The sequence below is a fragment of the Salarias fasciatus genome, chromosome 9 (assembly GCF_902148845.1).
Source record: "Salarias fasciatus chromosome 9, fSalaFa1.1, whole genome shotgun sequence".
NCBI classification, from domain to species: domain Eukaryota; kingdom Metazoa; phylum Chordata; class Actinopteri; order Blenniiformes; family Blenniidae; genus Salarias; species Salarias fasciatus.
Window position 1 is genome coordinate 17,041,364 of NC_043753.1, and position 25,947 is coordinate 17,067,310.

Here is a 25,947-nt window from a genome sequence, read left to right on the forward strand (position 1 = left end):
GTGTGTGTGTGTGTGTGTGTGTGTCTTCACCAGAAAACAATTGAGCGGATGTGATCAATTCATCTTTGTTTTCGAGATGCAGTCAGAACGTTTCTCTATGTTCTCAAAACACAAACTCTACACTTTCAAAGTCACTTCTATTAATAGGGACTGTGTCGAAGAGGGAGTGAAAATTTAATGATCCAAATAAGTGAAAAGATTCGTTTGGGGTGCACGTTCATTATTCACACAGCTGTACGAGAACATCCCGACAGGCATGTACTCTACATTTGTACATACAACTCCCGCTCCCTGCCTGCGCTTGTTAAGTCTGCTTTAATTATGCAGCTCCTCTTGAGCACGGAGCTTGGCGATCACAGCAAAGCAAACAAGATTACTCATTCTTGGATGGACAAGTGGAAAGGAGAGGTCAGGTGGAAGGACAGACAAAAGACGAACCACACAGAGAGGAATAAGTACAATGAGCGGACAGTTATAAACTTAAAAGCATGTTTCGGACAAATCCCTCAATTTTCTTTAATATTAATGAAGAATCTATTTAAAGATACAGCATGAAAGCCTCCAACAGTATAACATGCTGTCAGTTTATTTCATTCTTATGTAATTAGAGATGTTCAGACAGTATTAGTTTACTTTTCATGATGAATATATTTATCAGTTGGCAGTTCTTATCTCATGGCAACGTCTGTTTTCAGAATCTGGACCCAGCAGTGAACGTGTCGAGAGTCCGGGGCTGTAGGAGAATTATTTGTGCTGAGGACGTGAACAATTTCACAGTCACTTTGAAGCCCCTGCTTCTCCAGATGGGGCTTAGTGTGGAGATAGTAAATGTTTGGCTGATTTTTGATCCGATGAGCTTTCTTGTTATGGCGGAAAGATTAAAAAGGAAATTCATTTCAAAACTTAAATACAACCCTGGCGAGTGTGACCGAATACAAACAACACTCCTCACAGCCGAAACCTACATGTTCCTCCAACTTTTCACAAGACAAATAAAACATTTATTTATCGGCAAAGGGTGTGAAAATGTTCCAAACTTCACAAACTAGGAACCAGTTGAAGTCTGTGACTCCGAATGATGCTCAGACTGATCAAGTCCAGGAAGAGTCTACTCAAACCTGCATCATTACTTCTCGCCCACATCTCTTCATATCTCTGATTGTGACCCATTGAACTTGAATGGGAGACCCAGCTTGTAATCACGATATGGAGGTCAATGCAAAAGGCGAACCTATCTATGGAACAAGTGACATTAATGAACACATATTTCCTTGTCAGTGAGAAATCAAGGCTGCTTGAAGCCGACTGCTGATTCCTCCTGCATTAGAAAGCGCTCATGTAACAGCAGATCCGTGGTTTTCGATCAGTCTTGATCGGTTCTTCATCATCTCCATCACTGCATTTCAGTCTGCTTGTTTCTCTTTTCTGATCCTTTTCTACCCCCATGATCGTTTGTCCTTCTCGTTTCTACCTAAATTCGCTGCTGGAATAAAGAAGCCGCTGTGCAGTGAGTCTGGTTGGAGGGAAGGAGAGATGTGCTGTCTCCTTGTGACACACAGAATAAATACGATAAAATCTGAGCCAGGAATAAATGAATTAGCGGCAAAAAAAAAAAAAAAAAAAAGAAAAAAGCAGGGCGGCAGTTAGTGAGTGAGGGAAACAAGAAAGGAGGCAATATTTCCCTGAGCTTGTTTGTCTGCCAGGAATAATCCAAGCTATTGAAACGCCTCATCTGTGCGCCATGTGTTCTAATAAAGAGGAAGGTTAGCGATGGGCGAGAGTCAACAAACGCCACAACTCCTCAGCAGCACATCACAACAAGTCAAGGGCAGAACGAGCTCCGAAACATATGGGGAAAAAAACAAAAAACAAAAAACAAAAAAAAAATAAAGCTGATTATTTAATCACCGCGGAGTGGAACAGACTTGTGCCGGCTCCCAAAAGCACAGCGTGAGAACAAGACGTCATCAGCTGCCCGCGCCTTATTCTCTATCTTCAATGTGCAGCGCCGCAGTTTGGTTTGTTCCGCCGGGTTCCATCAGACGATAATGGCGTTCCCCGAGCCAAATCCAAGTCATTAGCGGGCCCCAAGCTGTGCCACTTGCACTTACGTAAGAGTGTGTGTATATGTTTGTGTGACCCGTAACAATGACAGAGCGCCCGCCGGCGTTCTTCTCATCTCTCTATATTACACAGCTAATCAGTCACGGCCACATGCTGCAACATAAGACTCTCGTCCTCAATTCTTGTTCTGGTTCAGTCTGATGTGAAATGTCAATACCAGGTGTGCGCGGTGTCTGCAAGAGAGCGATATAAAACATCTCTGAGCAATCGGAGCTCACAGTTAGCCATTATTGTTGTCTCTCCACGATCTATTTCAGTGGAGCAAATAACGGTATTAAAAAGATTAATAATCTAAGAGATGACCTCTATCACTTTATTTGGAAGAATAAAAATGACTGCAGCGGCGTTATTAGTGTGATTTACTCATCGTGGAGTAAAAGCTGCATTTCGATGCCCGGAAATTAGTTTAGGCAGAAAAAAAAAAACCCCACACTCTGCTCACGCTTTTTTATTTTCCAAATAAGCATTTAAAAATGTGAACGACGGTTTTCAAAAGCCCCCTGACACAGCCTTCCTTCTCGCTCATTTCGACGGTGTGGTCCATTTTCAGCTCTGGGAGGCCTTGCTCACTGCAGTATTGTTAGCAGTAATAGCCATGGAAGTGGAAGAAACAGAAATATGGCCAACTTTTGGAATCAATTCACAAGTGCTCATGAACAATTTGTAATTTCATTTTATTAGAAATCTAAAATATTCAGTGTTATCATTAAATATCTTCAGAAATGGAAGGAAGGATCAGATGAAGTGTTACCACTGAGCTTCCTGTGTGGCCTGGATTTGAAATTCCACTGAATACTTTATTAAAAAAGCCCAAATACAGCGGACGCCTTACATAACAAGCTGGAACTTCATGAGGATCTTCAAAAGATAAAACCTCGCTTTTAAGCTTCAAACTTTCAAAAAGAATTGTTTAGCAAAAGTGAAAACTTCTGATGACGTCCTCAACTCACAATAAAATTCTGAAGAAGGTGGCATTTATTTTTGAAGACCTTTCAGTGGATGAAAAGACATGAAATCCAAGGGAGGCTCAGTCTGTTCAACGCATGCACGCCTGCTTGTGCGTCTGTGTATGCAGAAAATGTAAAAAAGCCAGCCATTCAGATAAAACTGTGTGTCTCTGAGTTGTAAACACAGGAAAAAAGGTAATTAGACTGTGACCGACATGAGCCAGGGAAAATCCACACTCAAACCGGGCGGCTGCCAGGAATACGTGTGAGTAACAGACTGCTTCCAACTCAATCTGTTTGTTGACTTTTCTGTTTGACTTTCATTCCCTTTATCTCTCCTCTGTCTCACTGAGGGCGTGCGGTTTGATCGCAGGCTTTCTGCAGATTTGAACGTTACATCAGGAAGCATGTGCTCACACACATAAGACACGGGCAGGCCCTGCAGTTACCAATCTGAAGTGATAAGAGTGTAAAGTAATTAAGCAGATGAAAGTCATTGAGTCAACATCTTTTGGAAATTTGCATTGGCTTTTCTAATTGCACGAAAAGCTGGAATAATCACAAAACCGGGCGCACACTCACTTGAGCGTGGTCATCTCGGTGAGAGACGGCTGCGTGGCCTTCAGGTAGCTCGCCCGGCGCGCCTGCACCTTGGGCGAGGGCTTGGGGCTGCAGTCGGAGTCGCCGCTGTCCTCCTCGGCCATGGCCTTAATGTAGCTGCCGCTGCGCATCCGCCGACACGGGATCTCATCATCCTTCCCCAGAGGGGAGAAACCACTCCAGTCATCCTGAGGCACCTGTGGAGATGAAGCGAGGCGAGATTAGGCAAAACGCGGGGAACGAAACACACTTCACACCTGAGAGCTCCCACCGACACACTCACACATTCAGACAGGCGGACGCATAAAGCACTCTCCAGAAAGGCCTGTGGTAAATATCCGTCTACAAAACTCTCTCATCGCATTAAAGGCTGAGCAGTAAGAGTATCAATGCAGGTTCTGTCTCGATCATACCATAAGCTTGTCAATAGCGGTGGCCTTCTTTTGTCTGTCCTGTGATGCATGCTGCATGTCAAACACAGGGAATTAATTGTTTTGACAAAATGTGGGAGCACCCAGGCCTCTGTCTGCTCTCCTGACTTTTCACACACGCTAATGAAGGTATAAAAAAAAAACAAAAAAAAAAGAGGGAAAGCTATCTCCTCACCCTAACCTAAAAGAGAGGGAGTCAAAGAAAGCAGACATGGGGGGGGGGGGGGGAGACAAAGAGGGTTTTGTTCAACCGAACCACTGTGGTCCCAATGTGAGTGGCTGTTAGGGCACCAGCTCTGAAGTGAAAGAAATGAGATACAGAGGGAGAAGGGGGGGAAAAAAAAGAGCACAAGAATCATTGAACAGACTGGTGCGTAGCTAGGAGACCAGGCTGACCTTGATGTCATGGGCGGCTACAGACTGCGTTAACATATTGTAAAAGGCTGGCCGTATGATGTCAAAAGAAGCAAAAAGAAGAAGAAAAAAAAAAGCAATAAAAGCTGCATGAAGTCAGCCTTTTGAGGTGCTTCTGATCCTCCTCATAAAAGACAATTCAAGAAAAGAAACGGGAACATTCTGAACGCTGCATGAAAGGGTCAGCCGTTGAGTAATAACGTGTAGGATCACATTCTGCTTTGCAAACAGCATTCAGATAAACAGATTCAGACTAACTTGTCTGGCCATTCTTGTTGAAAGCCAGTTTTCCTTCCTTCCTTCCTCGCTTTCTAAAGAAAAAGCAGTGGCTCTTTTAGACTGGAAGAATAGTTGCCACACTGCAGTGACAACATCCTTCCTTGATCTGCTGGCTCTGTTCTCCAGGATGTTAAAATGCACGGCCATACGCAACTTTCGCTCTGTTTTTTTATGTTCCCCTCGCTCGCTTTCTGCCTTTTACTTTCTCACTTCATGCTCTCTTCTCTTGGCCTTATTTGCTCTCTTTTAGTCTTTTTTTCCCCTACAGTACAAACACGCAGGTACTCACATGCGCGCACACTCATGCACGCACACTCACACCTCCATTCCGTGTGCAGCGTCTCTCCATTTCTCTCCTCAGGCTTATATTTGCAGCGCACCTCGCCGACGTGAAGAATTGCATGTAATCTGAAAGACTTTTATCTTTTCCACAGCAGAAAAAAAAGAGAAGCGCTATCGAGTGGATTGATGTGTGTATGTGTGTGTGTGTGTGCGTGTAAGATCGTGTGACCGCCGAGCTTCGGGACTGGGGCGTTTTCTTTTTTCTTCTTTATCTGTTCTATGTCTGCTCACCTCTGGCTTCCTGTGATCGCCTAGTGGTTCCATAATCTCAGTGAATAAGATGTACCCAGACACACACACACTCACTCACACACACCATTGTTGCAATGACCACTTCAAATACAATCTTGACAGTTGAACAGACATCGCTCCATGCCACAGTTTTACACTCATGCCCTAAAAACAGATTAAATTTGCCTTTCAGGTAATATTACTGTGCTTGTATAATGCAAAAATAAATATATAAAATGAGGGAACTGAAAGCTACGTGCTTTATCCTGTGGCTTTTAACACACCGCACAGTACAGAAATAACAGCATAAACATCACTTCATGTACAAACTGTCAGCACATGGGCACAAACACAGAGGATCAGATGACGTGTGACGACTTTCTGAAATGTTTTATGACGATATTAACGGATGGAGGTGAACATGAGAATGACGGGCTGCGGTCCGGGGCCACTGCGCCCGCCATCAGTCTCTTAACTTGCACAGACAGACGCACCCAAACAAATGCTGACGCATGCAGGAAAAAAAAAAAAACGGGGACATTCAGGCACAGCTGACATCGGATGATGTATGAAGGATGACATGCGAAAGGTGGGGCTGCTGTGACCGTCCTACCTGTAGGAAGTGGCAAGTGCGCCCCTGCTCGGCTTTCACTAGAGCTTTATCTAGGTTGACCGAGGCCTTCTGGTAGACCTCCCTTGCTCTGCTCACCGTCAGAGTAGAAGACCACGAGCTCTTCTTCAGCTGAACCTGGCTATCGAGCGCGCCCATCAGGGGCAGCGCTCCGCTGCTGCCCCCCGAGCACGTGGAGCACTTCACGTCGTTGTTGCTGCGGGACGTCTTCAGGGACTGGGCGCTGATGGTGTTGTAGGACTCCATGAAGTACTGCGACTGAGATTTGTCCGGGTGGCGCCCCATCGTCATGACCCCGGAGGGCAGTCCTCCGCCGCCACCCCCGTGGTGGTGGTGGTAGAGGCACACCTCGCGGTCCAGAGTGTCGTCCGAGCTCCAGTAGCCCGAGATGGCGGTGCGCATCTTGGGCTCCGACTTTGAGCGGTCTTTGCTCTTGCTGCGCTTGCTGTGCTTCAGGGTGCCGGAGGACGAGGGAGGGTCGTCCGGGCTGGACTTGCTGCCGTTCATCCTCCCGGTGCCTCCTCCGCCGGCACCCGACGGTCCCTCCAGGGAGTGGGACTTGGTGAAAAGCTTCTGGACGGAGTGGACGAGGTGGCGGATCCGGCCCGGGCTGTCGCTGCGCTGGTGCTCCACCGCGGTGCGTTTGTACTGCAGCGTGTGGTAGCCTTCGCGACGCACCGGGCCCTGGCTCTCAAACTGCTCCAGCAAGTTGGAGGGGATGCGGTTGTTGTTGCTGCCTCCGCCTCCTTTACTGCCCCCGGCCGGCCCTGTGTAAGGCACCAAAGCACCGCACTCCTCCTTCAGCTCATGGTGGGAGCTGTAATGTCTGCGAGGGAAGGTGCAGCTGGCCAGGTCGGGGTAGGCACTGCACTCGGACTGGAAGGAGTTCCGCTGTGCGTAGCAGGGGTGGTCGGACGAGTGGGCCTCCCCCGGGCCGAGAAAGTAGGACCGGTGATCCGAGTGTCCCAAAGTCATGGAGTCGTACGAGGGGTCGCAGGTCACCGTGTGGTGGTGGCTGCGGCTGCTGGACAGGCCTTTCATTGTCATCGTGACCGAGTCAACGTGCGCATCCAACCGCTGCCACAGGAAATCTGCAGAGGCCCCGAAACTAGCTCTACAAGGAAATAAACAGCCATGAGGAAGAAGCGACAAACAAACAAGAAGAGAGAGACACACAAAAGAGAATTATAAATATCTTGTATTTGCAGACACTCAAAGCACAACTTAATGTCTTCACCTGTTTTAATTTGAAAGATACGCTTTGTGGCACGCTCTCAAAAATGAACTTTCTGAGGATGACAGGACTTGGACCTATTGTCTGTCAATGCCTTATTTTTGTCCTTCAAGACTTCAGAAGGAAGTTCTCTAAATATAGCTGCCTCTTGGCTTGTTGTTCCTGACACCCAGATCTCTCCTCAAGCTGCCTCTTAAATGTCTCTGCCTGCACCAGTTGAGTTCACAGTGAGGAAGCGACAAAGTGGTATGAAGAAGTTCAGATCTATTTCCGGCTCTGGATTGTGCTATATTTGTCGTGCAAAATAAACCAACAGTGGACCTAAAAATAAATGATAAAATGGCAACAAGAAAACATGGACATACACATCCTGTGCAGTTATGATGCTGCCTCAGAACTGCTTCAGAATTGAATGCAGTATGGTTGATAAACTGATCATATACATTCATTTTCGCTTCGACTGCATGTGAGCACATTCATAACATGCACAAACACAATAAATGAATGCAGCCTGATCTAACGTGTCCCCTCTTTACCTTTTATATCTTCTGGGGGGGCAAAGTAATTGGCCAGTAAAACCCATCTGATGGCTTCTGGGCTGGTTGAAGCATTTGCGATAAACGACCTTTCCCTTACGTGGCGGCATGAAAACAGCGGCATCCATCAGTGCCCTTAAACTGCCTTCCTCACCCATCTGGGGCTGCGGCTGGCTAGTCGCTGAACCCACACCGTTTCAAATGGACTGGAGGTGAAGCTAACGAGACAATAATAAGAGCCCACGCAGCCCGGTGCAGCGCCGCGACAGCAGTGTGGCCAAGCCTCGGCAGACAATTCATTACTGCGATTTATAATACAGTAGAAAAGGCCACTGTGGTGAATAAAACAGGGAAAAAAAATCATAAAAAAAAAGGTGGGGAGGAGGGAGGCCGAGGAAATGAACATAACAAGAGAAAATGAGGCAGACAGAGCAGCACAATAAAATATCAAGTCAGGTGTTTACATAACTCGACGGCACAGTGTAAGCCACATGCAAGATGTGTTTGTATGCGCGGACACAGGGTGAGTCAGATTTATTATTTTCTCCGGCTGTAAATGGGGTGCTGAATTAATTGAAACTGTGGAAATTATTCAAGCAATTACCTTGTCTGCACTAAACCAAGCGGATTAAATCACTCTTGGAGGGTATTAAGCTAATATATTACCCCGCGCGCCACGCGGGTGAAAATGGAAAAAAAAATATATAGAGTGACGGGTCTCCATCCCCGCCCCCCCATCTGCGACACGACAGTGAACACGCATAAAGCACGCTGCACACCATCAAGACTCGCACAGCGTCCGCTCCTTTGCAAGAGCACTTAAAAAAAAGTGGGCTGTGTCCAAGTAAAGGTATTCATTGCAGTTGACAGAGATTCCTTCTGTTGGCCGCTGAAGCACAGAATGTGACCTAAATAAAAGGCCCTCGCGGTGATCCACAGCAGCGTGTTTGTGGCACAGCTGTCTGCAGCACTGCACTAAAGCTGAAAAGCTGAAGTTGGGTCACGCTGGCGATCTGCCTGCTAGCAACACAAACACACACACACACACACACACACACACACACACAGAAATAAACACTGGCATAAAAAAACACACAGAGTACCTGACAGACTGCATATCCCTGCTGAATTCTGATGCTGCGAGCTTGTGAAATGCATTGGATGGAGATGGGGATCGACTGTTTGCAGAGTGACAGTCAGGTATGGCCTATAAGCACTCGCCGACAGCTGTTTGGCTTGTGTGTTGCGTTGCGCTGCATGTCCATTCCAAGGAGGCTGACCCAGTTGTGTCTCTACCTGTCTAGTCGAGCAAAGCACAAAAACAGGCAGCTGGACAGGTTCCTCTGAAGTAGCAATAAAATATTAAGATCACAAAACTAAAGCATTACTTGGATGGGCTTTCAGCGGTCCCAACATGCATTTGACTAATTAGCTGTTTGCTGCACTAAATCTGTGAAACTGCATCAGTAAAAGCCAGTCCTGCTCAGCACGCACTGCAGTTCAGATGATATTCTGTAGTAATCTGACCTCAATGTACTTAACTGTGTTTATTTTTGCTGAGTTGTTTAAAAGCTGCTCTGTAGATCATGCACTTTTTTTCACACTCCAATGTGCATTCGGGGTTTGTGGGTAAAATTCTGTTTTTTTTTGCAGCCTCATGGCAAAAAAAAAAAACTACTTTTCAAAGAACAAAACAAAACAGAAAGTAAACCAACTTGCTTCTTCAAACTGGGACTTCATTACATTTAAAGTGAAACTATGCTGAACAGCAAGGTGCACAAACAAAACGCAGGTGATAAGACAAAGTGGGCCATGAATGCTAATGCCCATTAGCACCTGTGCTGCATCAGCACAGCGGGATGAAGACTATTTGAATTTCATGTTTGTTTGGACTCAGGTGAGATAAATAGAAAATAGATTTTCTCTTTATCGTCGCACACTGAGCCAAGTCGGAAGAATCGAAGAAGTCAAACGGACTCTAATTTTCTTCACCAACACTCTGATGGTTTTTAGGACTCAGTAATGCAGATAAACAAAGGTGGGATGAAAATGCACAACAACACTGACTGACTGCCTCGCGTTTCTTGAGGATGTGGTGAAATCGATGCCCCACAGTGAGACGACGGCTGCAGCTTCTCTCGCCGACAAAATAAAAGGCTGCAGTATGGATCGCTGTTAGTCCATCTTCCTCAATCAACATCAAACATTTCTTCGCAGGATGGAGCTCGGGACTTTACAAATACTCTTTGAGGCCCTCAGACGCCACGAGGCTGCAGAAGGTCTTCATTTCTCACAGAGCCAACGCTGTGTGTCCAAAGGTTGGAGATGTAACCGATAACCAATCTCCTCTCCATGGGGGATCAAATGACTGCAGTGTATGCGGTGTGTGTGTGTGTGTGTGTGTGAATGAGACAGAGAGAGAAATCCTTTGATTCTATCAAAGACAAGAACAGACACACAGAAACACACACACACACACACACGCACGTACGCACAGAGAAAGCAGCACTTTTACCTTCAGTCTTCAGGTCAAGTAAAGTTTTGCTTTTGATCCTGCAAATATTTGCCGTCTCCAGATACCGCGTGACGCGACTGCGCCAACTCAATATAACGGAGGAAGATGCCATACACAGAAATACTGCCTTTCTCCTGGGTTTCTGCGTGTGAGACAGAAAGGGAACAGCGGCAGGCCGGAACCTTTGTGACAGTTCGCTGCACTGCGCCCGTTCTCAAACACTATAACCGGGCTCTCGTGCACGCTTAGTTTTTATTCAGATTTATAATTTCTTGCACATAAAAAAAACGCATCTGAATTTTATCTGAGTCTCTTTATACAACATAATAACTATTGAAGGAGGCACAATGCTTCGTCCCTGTTTTAGGGTCAGCATATGTGCAGATATAAACCTTATAAATACACTTGGCTTGATTTTGTGTGTGTGTGTGAGTGTGTTTAAAGATCTGCCTCTGAGACTCTTCCCAACCAAACTGCAGTGGATGTGACGTGCTGTGACGCATTTAAATATGACATTCAGAGAGCTCATTAAAAATTATACACTTTCTGGGAACTACTTCCTATTTAATCAAAAGAATTGAATGAGTTTTTAAAGAGGAACTTTGTTAGAGCTAAATGAATGTCCTGTGGTAGTGATTCCTCCAACATTGTTTTTTTTTTTTTTAGACAAAGAGCGTTGGCTTTGGGTGAAATGACCCTTTAAAAAACACACAACTAGATAATTAGGCAGCACTCACTGGAATAAAAGAGATAATTGGCACTGCGCCTTTCTGAATGGATGAGTTAATCTAACAGACAACGAAATGCTCCCTTTAAAACACTGAGCGACATAAACAAAAGGGGAAAAATTCTCTGCCTCTGTGCAGACACAAATAAATATGCTAAGTCTATTCAAATATGCAGCGAAGCGTCTTCGGGGACAAACTCGCAGCAGCTTCAACGAAAACCGAGCCGTGCCTCTAAATGTATGTGAAGCACACAGAGAACACAGGAGAGCCGCGGCGAGTCGTGAAGCAATAACGGCGACGGAGAGGAGATTCTTATTATGAACGTGCAGACAGCGCATTAAAAAAAAAAACAAAAAAAAAAAAATAATCCCCACAGAAGTGAAGTCATCAAACATTTTGGAGACCGCCAGGGGGCAAACAGCCGTTGAGGAAAATGGTAATTTCTTTTTTCTTTTTTTTTGGCGTGTTTCCGGATTATTGTAGAAGTGGCTTTTAGGGATGTCAGGAGAGGCTGGGAACCACTAACTTTAATGTCTCGCTGTGGAAATGACTGTTAAATGATAGATGACGCTCTCCAAAGACTGTCCTCACCGGTTGCAGTGAGGGAACATTTTCAAGAAGAAGAAGAAGAAGAAGAAAAAAAGCCGAAGATGATTGCTCCCGCTGATGCGTTTCATAAAGTATATGAATGTCTACAAAAGCAATATTGGACATGATAAAAGCCATATAAAAGTGGGAAATTGATAGAAATAAAATGCTTTGAGCGTGCCGTTTCCTTCCGTGAAGAGGAGGGAGTCTATATTCCCTTTCCACGCTGACAGGTTTATACAAAGATGTTTAAAATTTACACTCGGGGAGATAAGGAGACCGTATACCATCACTGTATCACTAAATGAGAGCTCCCCTGACATGGCTCCACTGTGATTCCTATGCATGAATAAAGGAGTCTGACATCCTAGCTAAATAACCTGAAACACACTTTTTGTTTTTTTTTTTTAACGGCCAAATGTATGTTTTACCTTGACACTGACGCAGTTTCACCTGACACCTTGTAAGCGTGTCTCTTGCTCACTGTATTCCGCCACGTTATGAAACCGCATGCCTCCCTGGATGGATTGATGTTCCTGGTTTCCACCAGACAGCTCCTTTGTCACAACCAAACTAATTAGGCTGACTGTCAGGGTTCCTCGCAGACAAATGGAGCGGCTCCGTTGAGTTATAGCCCGGGGCCTGCCGAACACGCTCCCGAGACAAATTCCTCCAGTGATGAGGTCTATTTGATCAAGGTAAACAAATTAACAAAGGCTTTAAGTCTGGGGGAAACGTGGCGGGGTTTGTCTCGGGCAGAGCTCGTCACAGATGCTCCCGCAGCTCGTTCGCAGAACTCTGACAACAACAGGCTTTAGTGCAGAAATGCAGCCGAGCGCGGGATCCAAAGGTCGTTTCGATGAGGAGTTATCGACTGAAGATCTGGAGCGTGCATTTCTATATAATTCCCTTTTGTGTCATTTCTGGGATGCTTATTTATTTTTAACTCAGCTGTTTGAGAATCGTTTTGTTTCCTGAAATATCACTAATCCTGGGGTGACAGACTGAGGTGAACACTCTCATAGCCAGCTGAGGGTCGATGGCGCACCGGCCCATCACAGCAAAAAACACACAGAGACACACACACACATGTGTGCAATGTATTGTATTGTTTAATTTATTGTATAACTTTAGAATTCACAATGAAATACCAACGTGATGAACTGCGATTCTGATCGTTACCCTGAGTAAACTGTTTTGTCAGATTGCTCAGTAAGGAAGTCATTTTCTTTTCCACTAAAACGAATGCGCCCTTGATATTTCACTGAGAGAGAGTCCGCTGAGTGGCTCTGACATGTGGCTTTAACTCCATAACAAAAGGCCACGACTCCACCAAGACTGCTATTGTATGGCTTAAGGTTGAATCCATTATGTTTGTACTGCAGAAATCAAAGACAAAGATGGAACCTCTTATCTGTTCTTTTCATTTCAAAGGGTACATTTACAAGTAGATATGATCCAATTCTTTTTGAAAGCAAGCAACCATTTCTGAGTTTAATCTTTGACATAAAAATCCTGTTAGACTAAAACGATATTTACCTCTTTCTTCTCTATTTGCAACTTTATGAAACGCATTTTGAAGGAATATTACCATTCCTTCATGAAGGTTTGATTTGGCAGATTTCACCAATCATGAGATGAGATAAAATATTCCAAATCTAATGTTTGCTGCTGATTTGTGGCGCACAAATCGATTATGCGGAAAACAAGATCATTGTTTTTCTCTCCCAAACACCAAGCGTGGCAAAATATGAACCTGTGCGCGGCCATCTGTCGGGACTACAAATGTGTTTTCTGCAACACGAGGCGGGCTATTCAAGCTTTACGCCAATTCATAACTGTAAACTACAAAAAAATAGTGATTAATATGTTGTTGTTTTTTCTTGCAGAGTTCAACACTACATAAATTTTACTATTTTTAATTATAGACAAATGTTGAATAGAATAAAAAGCAATAAGAGAGACACATGAACAAGGGATGACTGATTATAACTGCGAGCAGCCATTTTAGAGGATAATAACACTAAACAAATAAAAAGGTCACTTTGTGTCTTTTTCCAAATAATTTACTTCCACTAACCTTAATATTACAGTGTGAGAAATTATTATTCCCTATCTTGTCTCCCCCTCTTTCTCTCTCTCTCTCTTTTTTTTTTAATAAAGTTCAATAAAGCTATCCATAAAAAGCAGCCAAGGAAATTGGACAAGGGAGGACAACATTACCATGGAAACAAATGGATTTTCTGGTGGAAAACAATGTGTTTTCACCCCGGCTAATGAGAACTCATACGTACCAACCGCTCTGGGATCGCACGTGCGGACAGCAACCGAACCCGTCATTTCTTATGCTTTATATCTTCATGTATCCACAGGGCATGCGGCAAAATTGTGAAAAATGAACAGGCCCCGGTCTTATCATCTATTTTTTAAAAGGGTAGAAATACTAAATGGTGTGGGAGATAGTAATGGACTATTCAGAATTTCTGAAAAATGTGGAAGCGGAGAACACTGACAAATGTGAAAAGTTGCCCCTGTTGCATCAAGGCTGCATTTTTCATTTTTTTAAGCACCACACGAGGAGGTGTTTTTTTTAATCAACTTCCTGACATATAATCAATGCAAAAAAGCTCTAAAGCTGCACTAAAACACTCACTTCAGTCTGTTTTTATCTGCACAGTAGGTGAGCCGTGCATGAAAGCAAAACTTTTTCATTTTTAAATGAGTGTTATTGCTTTTAAGTTCATCTTAGGAAAACATTTAATCATCTTTTCATATGAAGTGCATCGGTCCTTAAAGGTGATCCGCATTATATCACCGCCGCCCTCAAAGTGGGGCACCGGAGCTTTCAAAATTTTATTCCGAGCATGCAAACACCAAGTAAAAAGCATGAGCCTCTGCACATTTCCGTCTGAGCTCACACAGAAAAACTAATGTTTGTGTTTGTGTTCTCTCTTAAGAGCTATGAAATCTGGGGCGGCTAATTCTGCACCGTGTGAAAGCGGCGTGGCGCCGCGATAACTAACTCAAACCCCGGAGAGGCGGGGTCCCCGTGCGCGTGTGCGTGCATCTCCGTGTATGTGCGCCGCACAACACTTTTGTAGCCTCATCCGTCAGCCGCGGCCGTGACCCACATGTGGGGAAAGTTGCTAATGCGGCTAACGTCAGTGTAAGTGCTTCTTCCTCCTCGTGGCATTTCTGCAGAGTTCACACGCTTGTGGTGTGTAATGAGAGGGCCGCTTCATTATATGTGCTATTTCCCACTCGTGCAGTTGCTTCTGAGTAGCATAAATAAACCGAGCACGGACAATTTAACTTCACTAAACAAACTGCGTACATTCAGCTATCGTGTCATTGTGTCTCCCATGCTTTTTCTTTTTTTTTTTTTTAATTGCTTTTTCTACACGTTTCAGTGCAGCGACACACACACACACACACCCGCATTTGCTGCTGTGGGAAAAATGAGGTTATGTGCATGCACTTTGATTTTACAGTATGCGCAGTATAGACACTCGCCACTGTCAGGCATCATTAGCATCAAGCCGCTGCCAAAGGCGTTTAGTGTCAGGTGATTTCAAGCTACTGACTCTCCACTTAATTACATGTCAGGAAACAGAGCTGACCTTAAGTGTGCACAGCTAATGTGCTAATATGCTTTCGGCTAATATAGCCTGAATGCTAACCGATAGGCCTGCGCTGGACAATTTATAGAATTTTCATCAGACAAAATGAGGCGAGTAAATATTGAGTGCTGTTTAAAAAAAAAACGTGCCACTGAGGCTGAACAATAATATGCAATTTGTGGATAATTGTGTAATAATATAACTCTTGACAGCTATATAATTAAGCATGCAGTTCAATAAAAGGAAGAAAAAAAAAAAGCCCTACAAAACTGTAAAAACTAGTCTATGTCTTTATGTAACGGGCAACCCACTGAAGTTTTGATGGGATTACCTTGATCCCAACCTCTAAGACCAATACGAGGTTATCTGCTTAACTTCAGGGGGCGGAGGTCACTGCCTGGTTCAGGGCTCATCTTGATGAGAAAAAGCTTGATGAACCGTGTCTCTCCTTTACCGTGGGTGGCAGCGCGTCTCATGGAGGACACGTCAACGGACCGTTTGACAGATCTGGGAGTGAGTCCCAACCGAACTCGCGCTGTCCTCTCGCATGAGCGCCGGTGGACGCAGATCTAAAGCGACACACATACACAGGGCAAAGCAATCACAGATACAGATGCAAGCCTATGAATAAACATGCCAGACACACACACACTCACACAGAGGCTTGGAGGCATTACTGCAGCTCTCCCTGCACACTGAGGAGATCTGATCCACAACCAGACGTGCCGTTTGCACAGAGAGCCGGAGTCGGGCCAGGTGAGTGCAGTCCTGCACCGACAGCAAGCGGAGAGCTTCAGACTGACCTCATGCAGATTCCTGACTGACAAGATTTACGCCATCAAAAACAGGCTCCGCCAAGTTTAGCAAAATCTATCAAGGACTTGCAGAGAAACAGAGGTAAAAGAAACATCAAAAGAAGAAGCCCGGTTCCTAAATGCTCACAACACCGAAATGAAGCGCGGTCATTTTCCAGACGCCCGTTCATGCCTGCCGCTAATTAATTCTCCTTTGTTCATGATTCATTCAGTCTTGCTGGCTGGACAGAATTACATGAGCCAATAACCTAAAAGCAAAATAACTAAATAAATAAATAACGCTCATGTTATTTTTGTATCCAAGGCCAATTAAATCATTATTTCAGGATATACAAACCTTCCTCCACAACCTGCAAACAAGCGTGCGCAGCAACACAAACCAGCTCTTTTTTCAGGGTCATTTGTGTTGCAGTAAAATTCACTTAGGAGTGGCGGCGAGAACACTGCGGCGAGTGAGGGGTGAATTATACGCCGTCACAGATGGGGACGGGCGGCTTTTCCCGTGGAGACTTCACGGGTCAAGTAAAAGTCAATTCAAGCCGTAAGTTTTGAAAACGTTTCCAAACCCTGGCCGTGACTTGCAAATTTTGAGAGTGTACGTTCACCCAAGAGAGAAGACGCTACTTGAGGTCTGGTATTGGGCTGAGTGCTGTAAGTTTGAAAAGATACTTGAAACAAAATATTGGCAGAGATCTGATGAGAATCGAGCTGATGTGATGAAATTACTGTTTCTACTTCACATTATATCGCTGCCTTTCTTTCTTAATTCGCCCTTGCTCAGCGAGGTGTCTGAATAAGAGACAGAGTGTCGAGAGTGTTAAAGGTGATTTGTTGTTGAGTGTTTTATGAACGGCCAAATGAACTGTGAAATGTGGCGTTCAGTGAGTGAGTAAAATTACCTTCGCATTTCATAAATTGCTCAGGTACACACAGATAAAAACCTCCAACTTACTGGCATGCCGAGGTGATACACATCATAATAAATGATTTTAATTCGGTGTCTATTAGATGCTATCAAAGGCTGCACTCGAGATGGGAGCTGTGCTCAAGGAGCCTCATTTCAATAGAAAGGAGCAATAATCGTAAATTACTATTTGAAAGGTATGAAAAAGAATTTAATCAACATTTGCAAATGTACTATTATGAATTAATGAACTGGAGCTGCTTGAGGATAAGACAGTTCTAGCTTAGCGCTGCAGCCGGAGCCACGTAGAAAGTATAATACGGCCTCATTTCCATCAGCAGCATAAAGAAAAGAGATGCAGAACGTTTAATCAGTGTTTGCTGGACCGCAACGTTCATGTAATATAGAATTAGCTTTGACACTAATTGCTTTGTCTGCATTTGACAATCACATAAGTCCCACAGCGCAGTCGGCGGATGGACGGACCCTTCATCTGGACCAAGCAACTCACTCCTCAAACACTGATAGGCTGCATAATAACAACAACAGAAACAGAAACTACAAGAAAACATCAACAAACACAACAGTAGCTGCAAAAAAACACACTCAAAAGAACAGTGAACAACACCCAACAACCTTTCTAAATATCACAAAGAGCTTAGAAGTTATAGTTCTGAGAAGAATTCAGGCTGGATTAATATAAGAGTTAAAAGTGGCCAAGTTATTAGTCTTTGATGGGAATCCATGAGAAAGTTCTCTCATCTCTGCATGCAGGGGAAGACATGAAGGGATTAATGATATGGCGCTGCGGCGTACGATTGGCTGGGCTCTTTCTGACTGCGTCAGTATCAATGACAGGAACTGTGAGTGAATTTGGCTTAAGGAGAACATCTCACACATCCAAACTCTGTCGGCGGAGTATTGAATATCTATCTCCGTCACCACACCTCACCTACAACCATGGATCTGATGAATCATTTTCGGTTTTTCAGATGCGTCAGTAGTGTTGGGCTTGAGTTGCCAGTATCAGCGCCACAGCCCTCCTCCCACCGGCCAAGATTTACCTCATCTGATAGTCTCTAATTATGCTTTCATTTGCTGCATAATCTCAATAAACACACTCCGAGAGAGTCTCTCAGCGTCGGAAAGAGAAGGATAAAACGAGGTAACTACAGGATAACATCAAGACTTTCCCATTTCAGAAAAACGGTTAAATTGAAGAGGGCACTGCGCAGCAGGAATACTGTGATACAGCCGCAGCTATCAAGCCATTTATCTGCCGTGCTGCAGTGTCCTTCCCTCGCTCTCCAAGCTTCCCTGGGAAACAACACGTTGGCTAAGACCGTTAGCGAAGAACATTACTTCTTTTCAAATAGCCTTCAATGATGACCCCAGCCAGAGCGATGATATGTTTTCAAATGGTAATCTGTGCTTGCTGTAAATCCAGCTCCTTGGCACCGGCCCCAGACTTTAGGCTCCACGCTTGGCTTGAGGACAAGAACTCAGCCAGAGATGGGATCCCATGCATGATTATATAGTAAGCACTCAGTGATGATTTCCTTCTATTTCGGCTCCAGCTGCTCTATTATTATTATGAACACCATGCTTTTTTTTGCTTTTAATACCAAGGGGAGATTAATTTGTCTTTCTTGAAACGTGCAGTTGTGGAAGAAAATATGAGCCCTCCTCTCACTTAGTGCATGCGTAAACAGCTGCATACAGTCTGCGTTTTATGCCATCAGACACATATTGGCTTATTCACCTTTATGATTTCAATATTTTGATATAATGCAAAAAATATATTACCTATGACAAAGACATTGATGCGGAAAAGTTACATTTAAACTCAATTATGTTTCAATTTCCAATTAATTAACAGTTTCCAAGCTGGTGTTGCCAACATATTAGACCGATTTAGTAGACTGAAATTCATTGTAGAATAAATTTGAAAATATCACTAATAGACAGAAATACTTGATTCGACACCAGAATCCAACAGTTAAACTATTTCATTCATGAAATATAACGTCAAAAGCAGAAGTGTGAGATGTAGTTATCCATAAGTCTGACGTGCTTTTTGATGTTCAGTTTGCTTTAACTGTATATTTATGTGAAAATAAAAGAAAAACATTGCAATAAGCCTTGTTGCATTCTGCCCTGCTGAGCTCAGCTTTATATAAAAGCATCTGCTAAACGCCTGCATGTAGTTGTTGTTGTGAGCAGTGAGTTGTTAAACGAATCGGTATGATTGATCGTATTGCTGTCTGAATTTATTCAATGCAAAACTTGATCCAGCAGAGCTGATGGATCTGATCTGAGCTGACCATGAGGAAAGGCAGGATGCACCCTGAACCGGTCATCAGCCCATCATAGGACAAACACAAACATTTATTCACACACAACTGCAGATTACAGTCAAATGGAAGCTTTTAGACTGTGACAGGAAAGTCCAGTGCTCAGCCATGCACAGGGAGAACATGCAGACTCCAGACAGGGAGACTCCCAGCTGGGAATATTCGCCCCGTGAGGCAAGAGCTCGAACCACTGCATCTCAGTGCAGCCAAATAAATGACAACAAAGAGCTAAAATCTGGAATTCTGAATCTGATAAATGACTGCAGGGTTTCATTTTCAAAACAAAGCCTTTAGCTGACAAATCCAGGTTATTCATCGTGATGAAATCTATCAAAGGAGTAGCTAAGAAAAGAGATTTTAAGCACAAACTTGATACATGGTTGTGTTTCGAGGGATCGATCTATGCTAATTGATAAACAGAACACAAAGGCCGGCACTGATTTGCCGCAGGCACAATTTGACTGGATTTTGGGGCGTATTCATTTGTCAGGAAATAAGATATGAAGCCTTCCGAGGCAGATATCATGGAAATAGACGAGAAACACAAAGTGAGACGAGCTCGGCCGTTCAGATTCATTGTGCCGCTGCTCTGAAGTTTACCTTAATATTTGTCTGTCCAGGCACAAACATGTAAAATTCATGCATGAGATGGAGCACTAATGTATTATACGGCATCCATCAGCAAGCACAGTGAAAAGATAATCGCGACGTGAGGTTAGGAGGTTCGTATTAATGTTTTTATTTGCGTCAGATGAAGTCCTTCGCCCTCCCTTCTGTTCGCCGTCTGCAGAACACTGCTCCAGTGCAAAGACTTATGCTTGGCAGAGTAAACACGTTCAGCACTTTTTGCTTGCTATTAAGCGTTTTTGTGCACTTTATTAACTGTTTATCTCGCCGCAGCCATCTGCTCTGTCACCAGTCATCACCACGCAGACAGGGAAAACATTTCCATCCAAACAGCCTCAGTTAGTTTTTCTTTTTTTTTTTTTTTTCTCTCCTCATCGGTCTGTTCATCTCATCTTTCCATCATCCCTCTGGTTCCTGCCATTTTCTCTTCTGGAACTTTCCTTGCTGCATTTTGTGCGTCTCTCTCTCTGCCTCATTTCTGCGGCTCCTGATGGCAGCCCGTCAGCCCTGACAGATGTGTTTCGGCTAATGGCGCACTAAGAGGTCGCATCTGGAGCGCAGACGGCGGCATTCAAAAGGTCAAAAACGGATTGTGAGTCAGCAGGTGAGAAAATACTGACAGGATTATACGAGTCGAGGTTTCCCTTTGTCGCTCGGTGTGGGCGCCGTGTGAGCAGCCGCCGACCTGCGGATCAATAAAGGTACACGCAGTACGACGGCGAAGCGGTAACTTACCCTCTTCTACTGTTTCATCTTCGGCATCTTTCTCTCCCGACGGTTAATACCACAGCCCTCGCCGTCTGTGTGCGAACATCTCTCCACCTTGAAGTGAATAAAGACAGATTGAGCCGTTGAGAATTCATCACAACACATTAAAGCTCTCCTCTGGTGCCCCGGTGATGTGCCGGCCCTTGTGCCATGTGCTCCCGCTGTGCAGTTACTCCCTGTTCTTTTTCTAGACTCTCTTCAGACTGAACTGTATTTCATTACAGGGGAAATGCTGGGGGATGGTGCACCATTCCTCAGAAAAACGGAAGAAACAAGCTTCTTTTTTTTTCTTCCTTTTTTTAAGTAAACCCAAGAAGAAAACTTCTGTCTTTATTGACCGGAATGGTTGGATTAAAAAACATTAAAACGTCTGTGTGCATAATCAGCTAAGCCCCGCTTTGTTTAGCTGTAAAATCACAGCACCAACATGTTGGTTTTGATCCTAAACCCCGTCTTTTGGGAAGCCGTGTTCCCGGGAAGCAGCATGAAAGGAGGGAGGGGATGAGCAGAATTCATCTTAAGCCTATTTGCGCTCATTTCAATCACGCATGTTAAGTCCTCGAGGTGTTTCGAACGGGAACGCTCGTCTCGGGGCAAGGACGTCGAACAAGTGAAAAGCAGCCGAGGCTAAATTTCTTTTCTCGGCTTTTCATCTCGCTCATGACTTTTCTCTCTCAGAAAAAAAAAGAAAGAAGAAACTTATGTAAGAAACATCAAGCGCTGAGACACATCTTATATAATTGTTCTTGTTAATAACCTTTCTCATCAGATCCATTATTATGCTTTTTGAGGATAAGCTCACTTTCTGCAAATTAGGTTTGCAAATGGCGTTTTAGCAAGCGGCCACTTCCTGATATCCCACGAAGGTGATGAAGAGGAGGTGGCAGATAGTTCAACGTGGGGCCACAGAACAGATGGTGGTCTGTCCGACGCTCGCCAGGTGGGACTTAGTTAGAAGAGGTTGCACACACACACACACACACACACATACACACACACGGACACAGGTCAGAGGGAGGGCACTAATGCTCCAGGGGGCTTCAGGTTTTCTTCATATGACAGGGATGCAGGCAGACGCACCGAAACAACATGTGGTCGGGCAAACTGCAAAGTCGCCGGAGGCGAGTAAAAATGTTACTTAACGTCCAGTAAAATGAAATATTCAACACATGAGGGAATTTTTTTTTTTTTCAAATGTTAAAACTTTTAATAAAAAGTAATGTTCGTTTTAGTTCCACACATTACAAATATTGTAATGTGAAAGAATGAAAAGCACAAGTTTAAGCTCTGAGGGGATTTTAGTATTCAAAAAAATCCTGCCTTGAATGTGAAAAGAGCGCGAACAGATTTTGTGTTTGCTGCTTCTCTGCCACTGGAGTTTGAGGTGCTGAAGGCCAAGGCACAACTTCTAAAAAGAAATGCGTAAACACAATGCCGTGTTTAAAGGTTTCACCTCTTGGAAATGCTCGCCGCAGCTAGGCTGACAACTGCCTGAGTCATAACTCAAACAAATATTTTACAATACGTAACACACGCGAGTTGGAAAAGCTCAGTTGAGAAACACGGTAGGATTTTAAATACTGTATTAAAATCAGAATAAATTTGAAGTGCTTGTTATGTGGTGGAAGAATAAAGATGCTTGTCAATTATCCATTGAGAACAAGAAAAGCCTTTTTTAAAATAAAAAAAAAACCACTGGCATTGACGACATTGTCTCTGGACTGAATTCAAAATTGAAATGATCCTTTTTAATACAGCCGACATTCAGCACGGGAACGTTTCGGAGTTTCAACAGTCATCAGTGAAAATAACAGCAGCTAACTCTCAAACGCTCAGCACACTGTGTGTGTTTGTGCAAGCGGGAACAGGGTCATTTCCGTAGACGGTGTTCTGACAATAAAAAAAAAAAAAAACAAGCGTCCCGCAGTGTTTGCTATATTGCAGGCTCTTCATCACTCAGGGACCAGCCAAGAGGAAGATGAAGCTGGTGCAGCTCAATTGTCGTTACATTTTGGCACATCTGCAGCTTTCACTGAGGTCACGAGAGGTCGTATTTCAATTCAGGCATCCAGGTATAATGACACACCGTATAGCGAACAGAAGGTGGATTGTGTGCAGAACACGTGCATCCACTTTACGCCCACTAAAAACCCCGTCATGGGGATTCAAGGTAAATTTTCAACCAAGGAAACATCCAATTTGCCTCCATTCAGATTCATATTTCCCACGGAGAAGAGGGACCTTGCTTGTTCTTGTGATGTGGCTGCTGTAAACTGGGAAATGGAGCATTTAAATTGATGTTTTTGTTTTGTTTTTTTTTTTGCTGGTTTCCAAAGGGAAAAAAAAAAACACATTAATGCAAATGATCCAAAGGAGCACTTCACGTAGAAACCTGTTCATGTAGAGACTATTGCAGAAAAAGCTTCAAGTAGAAATACAACTACTTGTTTTTGTTTGTTTTTTAAAGCAACTCAACTCAACTTTTGTTATGAAGGAAACGCGACATTGACGTCAGAGGAAGTTTTTGCGTCCCGTCTCTGTCACTCACGTCAGCTCCCCAGAGACGAATTCAATTTCACACTCTGCTGGGGTGCGTAACACACATATCACTCGACACAGGTACAGACAGAGACGAGGGGGCTGGAGCGCTAAACAGGATTAACATATGTATTAATGAATGAGTAAACAGTTACGGTATGGAGACGGATTAATACATGAGACGTATCACTGCAGCGCGAAGAGAGACGATGTTACTGCTAGTTAAAGCAGACATGTGATAGAAGAGAGAAAGAAACAATCATTTGCCAACTTTTGGATGTCAAATCTAAGAACAAGAACACATTTAATTATTCTATAAAGTGAAGATTTGATTTGAAAAAGTCTCGAAAATAAACTCAAGCTCTCCATTTCATTGTATTCACGATCTGCAAGCTGAATAATTTAACTGTGCACGGTAAATAGCAAGAAAAAGGGAAAGAACAGACCCGTCAAAAGAGGAAAGGATTCTGACTTCCTATGCAGAATAAGTCAGGAGAGCGATGAGAAACACATAAGAGACAGAGGAAGGGAAGCGGGAAAACACGGCAAAAAAAATATGAGGAAATAAAACAAAAAACTAACAAATGACAGGAAAAAATGTTGGGGGGGGGGGGGGGGGGAGTCATATGGTGGATTGTGATACGGAAATAGGTCCCTCTGTATTCATGAATCTCTCGGAGCTCAATCAGTGGGGTAAGCAATACATAAAAGATGAGGCTGAGTTTGACCTGTGCTCCGAGGGGGAGGCGAAGCGTTCTGCAGAGCCCGGACTGCAGGAGATGGCGATTTAGACTCTGTTGGGGCATCCTTTGAAGTTTTGGCAGATGAGGATGGAGTGTGGATCAGCCCGTGGCCCTGCTGCATTAACCCACAAAGCCCCAGCCGTGCCTGCACTGAGTCAGCAGCAGCAGCAGCAGCAGCAGCAGCAGCAGCAGCAGCAGCAGCAGCAGCAGCAGCACTGCCTGCCTGGCCAGCATGATGCATAATCTTTACACCAGTGTTGCACACATCCATTATCCGAGGCCATTATTCAGACTTCAGCTGTGATTATCTCCATGCTTTATTACATTTTTTGTACAGCAGCATGACTTCACACTAGTTGGCAGCAGATCTGACGTCGATGCGTATTTAAAGACAAAGATTGAATTTGTGAAGGAAGAGCTCAAAATATCATCTCTCAAGTTACTGTGTGACTTCTTATCTGAGCATAAATTGCACACACACACCTGATCAAGATCAGAACAGACTGAAAGTCACACATTTGTAGACACACACACACACACACACAAGCACAAATGGACAGTTGCTGCACTTTTGCCTGATTGTTCGAGGCATGCAGGCACTCCGGTGATAAACAGAGGTGAGTCACATCACAGAGAGGATTACAGGGGCTGTGAAAATACTGAGAATTATTGACAGAAAAGAGGAGGGATTTAGATTTAGCTTCACCCGTCCACAGGAGCCTCCAACCCCTCCCCTCGCTCACCTACATGTAAACTAGCGAGGGCTCGGTAAGACCGTCTCCGGTTCAGCGTACGGCCGAGCTGCGGCCTTCTCTGACCCGTCATCTTCAATTAGAGCTCATCTCGTCACTGCAAAACCAGTCGGTTCGACACACACACACACACACACACACATACACGGCGGCGGCAGCATCCCTTGAAATCCCCACGTCCGCTTCGGTGTGTGCCACGTCGAGGAAGAACGCGTGGATGTCGACTCAGACGTGAACTCTCAGAATCTCATCTCTCAGCAGAAAAACATATCCTAATCCGATTCAAAATACCGCCAAATCTCTGTGTGATTAAAATAATTCCAGATTTTGAATAAATCGTGGGTGATTAAGCAAACCAGGTTACCCATCTGAAGCTGTAATTCCTCTCTTATGCTTTGTTTTTTCCTTTTCTTTGCTCCTTCGACAGCCTTTTTGCACAAACCGGGAGTGAAAAGACGAATAAAAACATTGTAATTACTGTAATCAGGCAGTGTTTGCAGTGCTTGTACTGGATATTTTTCACATATTTATCATTTATCTTGATTACACTGATATGATAGTTTTAAAATCAGAATCGCAACCAAGTCCACTCACAGTATGAAATAACCGTTTGCTCCAAACCGATACTGACAGTAAACTGTTACGTCTAATGATTACAAAGTTATTAGAATACATTCTTCTGTAAATCCTTTGAAAGGTACACGTTCACTTGTATTTCAGTTTGATCGATGTAGCACTAGTTGAACATCTCCAGCCGTGGGAGTCTTGTTTTAACGCTGCTGTCAGGCAACACAAACGTACCGCTAAAATATATTTACAGAGGAAAATCAAACAGTATATGGACGTGTGTGTGTGTGTGTGTGTGTGTGTGTGTGTGTGTGTGTGTGTGTGTGTGTGCGTGGCTGTAAATATGCAATGAGGTGTGTTTTCGGAGGGTTTTTACAAGGGCATGGATTCGCATTTGCAATTGAAATGCGGGGCGTGATTCAGATGGGTGTGGGGGGGGTTGAGGGCACCCCACCTGGATGGTTATACTTCCAAAGGGCACCCTTAATGAATTCACGGCGCCGTAATGGGAGAAACACACACTGATGACAGGTAGTCGTTTATTAAAACGCAGGTGTTTCTGGGCGTACATCGGCTCACGTGCCGATCAATCCGACGCGGGGTTGAGCTGTTTGGTGCGTATTCGGCTGGGCCTGAGTCGGATAAGGAGGGAAGATCAT

General features: G+C 44.2%; 1 protein-coding gene across 3 annotated transcripts in view; it reads right to left on the reverse strand.

The window, feature by feature from the left end:
• Window positions 1–20,823, reverse strand: part of dlgap1b (discs, large (Drosophila) homolog-associated protein 1b) — a 71,677-nt gene extending 50,854 nt beyond the window's left edge. For 2 of the 3 annotated variants that reach the window (XR_003932076.1, XM_030099704.1), the window contains exons 1-3: window positions 20,661–20,822; window positions 5,982–7,117; window positions 3,654–3,868 (exon numbers count right to left, since the gene is read on the reverse strand). Coding sequence is in view for 2 of the 3 variants with exons in the window: in XM_030099704.1 (XP_029955564.1) it covers window positions 3,654–3,868; window positions 5,982–7,046 (1,280 nt within the window). In the remaining variant the exon portion in view is untranslated. Of the gene's footprint in view, window positions 1–3,653; window positions 3,869–5,981; window positions 7,118–20,660 lie in introns of all 3 variants that reach the window. The other variant, XM_030099705.1, reaches the window with a different exon arrangement.
• Window positions 20,824–25,947: the final 5,124 nt, after the last annotated feature.